The sequence below is a fragment of the Physella acuta genome, unplaced genomic scaffold, assembly GCF_028476545.2.
Source record: "Physella acuta isolate Inbredline_101_S28 unplaced genomic scaffold, ASM2847654v3 ptg000853l, whole genome shotgun sequence".
In the NCBI taxonomy this organism is placed as follows: Eukaryota; Metazoa; Mollusca; class Gastropoda; family Physidae; genus Physella; species Physella acuta.
Window position 1 is genome coordinate 1,941 of NW_026732370.1, and position 9,264 is coordinate 11,204.

The 9,264-nt window shown below is 32.3% G+C and overlaps 1 protein-coding gene across 6 annotated transcripts; it reads right to left on the reverse strand.

Annotated features, from left to right (window-relative positions):
- Positions 1-553: 553 nt before the first annotated feature.
- Positions 554-8,129, reverse strand: LOC131952115 (uncharacterized; the record flags this gene model as incomplete). 6 transcript variants are annotated; one of them, XM_059314635.1, is given in 5 exon segments in its annotated part: positions 554-785; positions 3,033-3,220; positions 6,202-6,280; positions 7,234-7,347; positions 8,033-8,129. In XM_059314635.1, coding segments are annotated over 3 exon segments (475 nt in total), but the record flags the coding sequence as incomplete, so codon positions are not given.
- Between the last annotated feature and the right edge of the window lie 1,135 nt (positions 8,130-9,264).

Sequence of the window (9,264 nt, forward strand, 5' to 3'; positions counted from 1 at the left end):
TTTTAAAGCTATAAAGGTTTTTTTAAATATTTGTTTTATTTTCTTCTTTTTGTGATTCCAAATTTGTGAAATCGACACAACTAAAAATATTTGCTTTAAAACACTCTCAGTAGCTCGCGATATCTAAAAGACCATATGATTATCTGCCCTGTGAAAGCAGCCGTCCGTGACTATATTTAACAGACGACAGCAAGTTCTAAATTATGAAATTTCCGCTTAGTTTAAAACAGCTTGAAAACTTAATTATCTGCCCATAAAAGCCTTAATTAGATCGACCGGCTCTACAATTGTAAACATTCTAGCTACTTATCACCCGTTCTCTTATTGAATATAGTATTCTATTGAGTGCTTTATTTTCGTTATCTCCCCTTAGATCCGAAACCGTTTAGTAAACTTTTAACGATTAATTAAACGTCAAATTAATTTAAAAATTTAAAAAATAAATGGACTTATGTTTTCATCGAAAAGGAACGTATCTAGAAAGTGTGAACGAAACCGCTGCATAAGGAGGGGCCAAAAAATTGAAAAAAATAGTTATAATTACCTGGTTTGGTTGAGGTATCGAACACATTACTGATTGCCCAATAGGAGAGGTTAATTGGAGGACGAGGTAAAATCATCGGCCATTCTCCTACTGTGGTTAGTTGTCCTTCCACTGCTACCCTGTATACGGCGCCTCGAAAGGGGTAAAAGGAAAAACCCATAGGATTTTCACCGGTGCAGTTGCAAGCTGTATTGCTTATATAACATGGCGTGCAGGGGAACAATGGAGCGACTGAACACATCTAAAAAAGAAAATTTAAAATACAATGATAATTCTACATAAATACCTGCCCCACCTCTAGCGTAAAATTAATATATGTACCATCTATAACCTGAAATCAATATCTGTATTATATAACTTTCTGTACCCTACATCTGACATCTACACATTCCATTATTAAAACCTTTTGTGCAGTACATCAAACACAAATACCCTGCTTGTATTCAACCTTGTATACCTAACATCCGACAATAATACCCAACAATCTATTTACACAAACATCAACTCTCTTTATGCATCTAGACCTTGGTTCCCAAACTGGGGGTCGCGACCCCCAGGGGGTCGCAAAGGGCTTTCTGGGGAGGGGTGGTCGCGAACTGGTAGACTAAACCCTAGCAATTTAAAAAAAAACACCAAATATTTAGAAGAATATCTGAAATTCGGCTTAACTAACATAAAGGGAAATGAAATATAGAAAAACAATGTGTACTGTACAAAGTTGTTCTCAGTCATAAGTCTATGAAACCTCCAAAACTTAATTAAACGTCATTTTGAGACGAGTCATTCGGAACACACCAAAAAGATATGGAGTTCTTTCGTCGGCATGAAGCTAGTTGCAAACGTCAGAGACAAAACCAAAAACAACACAATAGGAGAAAATCTCATCAGCCCCTGCATGTTGTAGGTAGATGGTGAAATTAATTCTCGGCGATTCCAGTGCAGTAAAGATGCAAAAAATAGCTCTGCCTGATAATACTATTCAGCGGCTCATAGCAGACATGTCCGTAGATGTTAAGAACAAATTTATTTTGAATGAAATTTAGATTTCACCATTGTTCGCTTTTCAAGTTGATGAATCAACAGACATTTGTTCGTGTTCGCAGTTGCTTGTCTTTGTGAAATGTATTCATTCAGATGATACCAAAAAAGATTTGCTATTTTGTGAAGATATTATGGAGAGAATATATGTTTTTTTTTTAAACTGGAAGATAAAAATGGGAAAACGACTGTGGGGTTTGTACGGATGGTGCGCCATTTATGTTTGGGTCAAATTCGGGCTTTCAGAAAACAGTAAAAGATTTAGCTCCCTAACTAAGGGGAATCCACCGGTACCCCCTCTCCAGCAAGACTCTTCCGACTCCATTGCTAATAAAAGTAAATTATATTAAATCTGTAGCCCTAAACATTTGTCTGCTTAAAGAACTGTTCCAAGACATGAATAAAGATCACGAGGCTTTGCTTTTCTACACTGCAGTACGCTGGCTGTCAAAAGGAAATGTTGTGAATCGTGTTTTTTTTAATTGAAAGGTGAAATTAAGTTGTTCTCGGAAGTGCAAGGGAAACAAGACCTTTTGATATACTTTATCGAAATGGTGTGGTTGGAGAGAGTATCATACCTAGCAGATATATTCGAACATCAACATACATGATAATCTCTGGGTATTTATATCAGAGCTGCAAAATTGGCGAAGAAAAATAAATCTTAGATATATTTCCATCTGAAGTGTGGTAGATGAATCTGATTGTGAGATAAATAAAAAATTAAACAGGAGATTTCTGGGCATCTTAAATCTCTAGAAAACGAATCGCGGCGTTATTTTCCCTGAGCTTAAAGAAGAAGAAACTGCACTCATTCTCTGCATCCTTTGATGTTTCCAACATTCCCGATTAATTTCAAGATGAATTCTTAAATTTGCGGAATGATTCCGCGTCAGATGAAAAACTGCTCACACAATTTTGGTGTAGTACGCACCATTCATACCCAAATGTGAAATTGATTGCCTTTCGAGTTTTAGGTCCTTTTGTGTCTACATATCTAACAGATTTTCAATACTTTTCCAATTAAAAACAAAACATAGAAATTAATTTCAAATTACATATTGAGAATGACATGAGATTGGCGTTAACAAAAACCAAACCGCGAATCTTGAGGCTAGTTAATAGCATGAAATATTACTCATCGTATTAAAACAGTTTTCAATAATTATTCATTTTAAAAGTCTACAAGAAAATCTATAAAAAATTACCTTATTAATATTAATTTCGACTTTTTAATTCCATGGGTAACGCGGGTCACTTGCTTTTTGTTAAAGGGGGTCGTCACTCGAAAAAGTTTGGGAACCACTGATCTACACCTTACACCCATACCATTCACTACCAAGACACAAATAGGCCTACTTTTAAGCCACTATTCACGAACACCGTGCTCCCGTTTACATACAACAATTACATGTTAATAATATAAATGCATTTTAATATTTATCCTTACAAAATGAAAACGCTGCTCTTCTTCATAATAGGTTTCTACGATTATAAACACACATATCTCCGGTTCTGGAAAAAATCCTTCCGATGTCACACTTCCAATAATCTTTCCGGTGTAGCGGCAATGCGGAGCTTCACATTCTCTTTCCCAACCATCTATTTTTGCTTCAAATTTTGGCATTTGAAGACTTTCTATTAAAAAATATAAGGGAAATAATTTGAAATGGGGTAGATACGTCATATTGTTAAAATGCTATATAAACTTCTAGCGTGTCAGTTTCTCGTTGGCTAATTAAGCCACCATTATTAGATGATGTCATCAAAGCCACATATTTAGTCATACACACCAAATTAAACCAACATTATTAGATGATCTCATTAATGTCATTGATTTAGTCATACACACCAAATTAAACCAACATTATTAGATGATCTCATTAATGTCATAGATTTAGTCATACACACCAAATTAAACCAACATTATTAGATGATCTCATTAATGTCATAGATTTAGTCATACACACCAAATTAAACCAACATTATTAGATGATCTCATTAATGTCATAGATTTAGTCATACACACCAAATTAAACCAACATTATTAGATGATCTCATTAATGTCATAGATTTAGTCATACACACCAAATTAAACAAACATTATTAGATGATCTCATTAATGTCATAGATTTAGTCATACACACCAAATTAAACCAACATTGTTAGATGATCTCATTAATGTCATAGATTTAGTCATACACACCAAATTAAACCAACATTACTAGATGATCTCATTAATGTCATAGATTTAGTCATACACACCAAATTAAACCAACATTATTAGATGATCTCATTAATGTCATAGATTTATTTATACACACCAAATTAAGCCAACTTTATTAGATGATCTCATCGATGCCATACACATCGGTATTTTTAGAAGTCTGTTATTTTTTCGATAGTTGTTTAACATTTAGATGACAAAAACAATTAGATGCCAGAGGCGTCGCTGGGCGCCTAAGGGTACCGCTGAATATAATAGTACCCCTACGTAGTTGAATCAAATATTACCCACTATACAGGACGATCAAATAGCGGAACTCATGTACTAAGATAATCACACACGGGGTGCCAATCACAAGATGCTGACGTGTAGGTAATAATTCAACATTTCTTCTTATAACTAAATGCGTCTACGTCAACAATCTACATATATTTGCCTAAGTCTAATCTTACGCATACGTCTAATATACCGAGGTCTGCGTTTTAAGATATGAGGTCTAACGCTTGAGGTCTAATGACTAGTATGCTGTATCCAGTGTCAAATTTCTTATGTCTAAACTGTTTGCCGGTATATTTCTATACGTAGGTCTACGTTTACTCGCTCTACATCTACATCTTTATCTGTCTAACGCAGGGCTCGGCAACCTTTTGTGACGGAAGAGCCAAAAGTTACAATTTACCACATTTCACAGTTTTTAAAGAGCCACAAACATTTTCATTTCAATATTATATTATATATATATATATATATATATATATATATATATATATATATATATATATAGGCATATATATATATATATATATATATATATATATATATATATATATATATATATATATATATATATATATATATATATATATATATATATATATATATATATATATATATATATATATATATATATATATATATATATATATATATATAATTTCATATTTTAAGCTATTTATTTTAAATGTATATATATATATATATATATATATATATATATATATATATATATATATATATATATATATATATATATATATATATATATATATATATATATATATAATTTCATATTTTAAGCTATTTATTTTAAATGTATATATATATATATATATATATATATATATATATATATATATATATATATATATATATATATACATACATTTAAAATAAATAGCTTAAAATATGAAATAATGTTTATTCATATAAAAACATACACATGTTTCGCACAAAACATATTAAAGTTGTTTAGCAAGCTATGCTCGAAATTAGAAACTTTACATTGTTATTAGATCAAAATCTTTGATTACCGAGTATTGCAGACTAATATTTTTATGAGTTGTAAAAATAATTTAATATAATTATTAATATTTGTGCATGGAGCTGAAGAGCCGCATATTGACATCAAAAGAGCCGCATGCGGCTCGCGAGACCGCAGGTTGCCGACCCCTGTCTTAAACAGTTACGCGCCCCTTTAATTAGGGGATCCAAAATTTGACATAATTTCATGAATTTAATGTATGCGGTAAATTGAATGTCATCAAAATTGACTAAAAGTATGTTATAATATAGCTACCGTGTTAAGACTTTAAAAAAAAACCTACAGTTAAGTAGTCAACTAATAAAATAATTTTTTTTTCACACGGTTACATAATTAACGTAAAAGATTTGTTATACTTATTAGGTACTCAAATTTAAAGCATTTTATTGTGTTTTTCCAGCATGTCTTAGTTACACTTGGTTCACTTAGCTATTCTACTAAAAGTTATTTCCCTTGAATACAATTTTGGTATTTGGATTTCCAAAGGGGAGATGATTCATTGCTTAACTTTAAATTAATTTCAAATTCCTGCACCTTAGGTTGACCGCTTACTCATAAATACAACTGTAAGTTATTATTTGTTATTGTAAAAATTATATAGAGCAGAGGCTCTAAACAAAAAAATAGTTTGGTAGGTTTTCTTGCATTATCAAGTTGAAAAACAAATACACCAGCAGCCGTTGTATATTGCAATACTTAATGTTAGTAGATATACAACAAATGCGTCTAAAACAGGGGTCGGCAACCTTTTGAAGCGGAAGAGCCAAAAGTTACAATTTTCAAAATTTCCCTGGTTTTAAAGAGCCACTAACATTTTTAAAATTTTAAATATTTTATTTTTTTATTAAGATTATTATTATTTGTTCAAGGAGCTGGAGAGCCGCAGCTTGATATCAAAAGAGCCGCATGCGGCTCGCGAGCCGCAGGTTGCCGACCCCTGGTCTAACGTAAAGCGTGAAACATATAGCGTATAACGTATAATGTATAGATGTATTAATAATCACTATACAAAACAGTATTATCATATAACATTAGTTATTGTGATCAAACCACCAAAATATTGGTACTAACCAGAGAGGCCAACATTGCACAGAAAGAGCATCAACAAAACATTGGTAACATCCATCCTCCCACGTCTTGGATGCAAATGCTAAAAACAAGCAATTTCAATGTTTAAAAACTATAAAGTCTTTTAAAATATATTGAAATTTCTAATGTATTTTTTATTTTAAAAATGTTTTTAAAAATTATCGTGTAAATAGAACATGCGTTTCTGACATAATACAAAACTTCCTACACAGAGAATTTCTACAAATCAACTGATTTGGAAAATATAATTGCTGGATCAGTCGAGTAATAATTAGCCTGAATTCGACAAAGCTAATATATTGTTATTGAATCGACAACAACTTTTCTGACAACTTACTCAATTAATAGACCAAGGGATTAGCAATGAAAGATCAATCTCACACGATCTATGTTGAGCTTTGAAAATATGTGATAACTTAACTACTGCATAATTAAAATTCAAAAGCGTTTATTTTAAAGTCAGACGTTTAGAATTTCCAAAACGGCATGCCATGTATTAAAAAATAAATTACTAACGACTCTTTTATTGAAACGGAGTACAGAGTGTTTTTGTCTTCGTTCCTTTACTTTCACGACTTTATAAGGATTTTAAAAACACTTAGCTGATCAAATAATTTTTATAGCTTCACTCATAATCTATATCCCACATCTAGCAGTATATAATGTAAAATGAATCAGGCAGTTTTATACAGACACCTACCACAACAAGGTAGGTTTAATCAACAGTTTAACGATGAGAATGATCGCAACATTCATGTACTTCATTAACCAACTATAAGGTATAATGCGGCAACAAGATACGCGCCCTTATCAGAGTATATTCCAGGCACCTCTTCAAAGAGAGTCCCCCCCCGCCCCGAACGAAATGGAACTTATATAGAGAATATACTGTTAACAGTGTCCGGCTCCCCCCTCCCCCCCTTCCGTAAATTTTAAGTGCCCTCCCGGAGATAAAAGGCTGGAAGAAACACTGGCTCTTATCTTTCAAGCTCTGTTTTTTTTTAAGTTACTCACCAATTACTTATCTGTCGCTATGATTTATTTTGTTAATAGACATTACCCCTCTGACGAGACTCCTTCGATCATTGTTGCTGACATAAAAATGACCGTAAAAATAAAAACTTAAGCCTGAAAATAATTTTAAAATTCAATATTTTTAGAATCAATGTTAATGAAGTTGCAAATCCGGAGAACTTAAAAATACTTTATCAAGCCACTGAGGTTTCAGTTTCGTAAGACAAACATTGATTTTCTCTACAGGTTTTACTCCTTGACCGATATTCAGACAGCCCAATTTCATAGATATTATTTTACAAAAATAAAATTATGTTATTTTAAATCACATGACCTAGTTCTGCAATATTTTTTACATTTTGTGTGATAAAATTTATGCTAGCCTATCATATCGCATATCATGATGTCTTCGTTTATGTCTCCGTAACCACGTGAAAAACAAATTGTTTTTGCCTTTTAAAAAAAATTGTGTTTAATTACTGAAAATACTGAAAACGTGAAATACATTCAATCTTTATTCAAGCCCGACTAAAACCAAACACTTAGGTTTTCGTAGTATTATTAATTTTAATTGCACTGTGCAAAATAAAAAAAAAACAACTTAATGTACCTATCAAATAATCCATTTTATGTAGGCAGAAGGGTGTACCTTGAGTGTAAGTAGGAAAACGGTTAGAACACCCATTCTACGGACACATATCAAAAGTAATTTACCGTTATTTGAGATTATATTTTGAATTTCAGTCCTCTCTACCCATGTTCACATGCATGGGCTTTGAATGTGTGTAAATAGGCATACCTGATGTTTTTCGAGCTACTTGTAAATATATCGTTTCAACTTAACCTTGCATCGTGATTGAATTTTTAACCACGTAACCTTTTCTCTTGTGAAACGTATTTCTAAAGGGCAAAATCGTTTTGGTTTGGGGATTCCCATTTTTAAATCGAATGTGCAAACTTTGTGTACGATGCAACGCAGATAACTTCATGCAAGTCTGTTTTTACAAGGCCCTATACAGTAAAATACATGACTTGGTTCATTTCTTTCTCGTATATACGAAGTATAGAGAAAGTCTTGTAATCGTGAAAAAAAAAATCGAGATTATAACAAATCTCGACGTTTTACACCTCACTGATACGGAAAAACATAATTTTGCAATCTTGTCCGTATGTCTGTGTGTCTGTCTGTCTGTGTGTGTGTGTGTGTGTGAAAGAGAGAGAGAGAGAGAGAGAAATAGTATTTGATCGGCTGGAGAGAGAGAGAGAGAGAGAAAGAGAGAGGGAGAGAGAGAGAGAGAGGGAGAGATGCATTTAAATTTTTTTATCTACTATGTTATCTAGACAATTTGGGATTTTGAAGCTGATGGCACTGTGAGGAGTTACGGGCTAGTATTTTACATTGTAAATAACAGGGGGACATTTTTGTTCTAGTCCTCTCTCAATGAAATTACTTAAACTTAGCGCATTTTTCTGTCGTTTTAATTTTATGAAGAACAAATTCTAAGATCTTTAAGACCGGAATTATTTTTACGTTTTATTGGAATTTTTTTTTCAATTTATTACTTTCTCGTATATACGAAGTAGATCTATAGAGAAAGTCTTGTAATCGTGCAAAAAAAAATAATCGAGATTTTTACAAATCTCGACGTTTTACACCTCACTGATATGGAAAAACATAATTTTGCAATCTTGTCCGTATGTCTGTGTGTGTGTCTGTCTGTCTGTGTGTCTGTGTGTAAACACGATAACTTGAGTACCGTTACAGCTAGGTTGATGAAATTTCATATATAAGTATTTTATCAAAATCGTAGATCCGTATCAACTGTTGAGCGATTTCCGATAACCGGAAGTGGTACTTTTTCTACTTTGAATTTTTCAAAAGCCTATAACTTGAGTACTATTTCAGATAGATACATGAAATTTCACATGTTCTACCTTCTGTTAAATTTTGAGTAATTTCCGTTGACCGGAAGTAGTAATTTACGCTACTTACGATTTCTCAAAAAACTAATGTAAATTTTTAAAGTAATA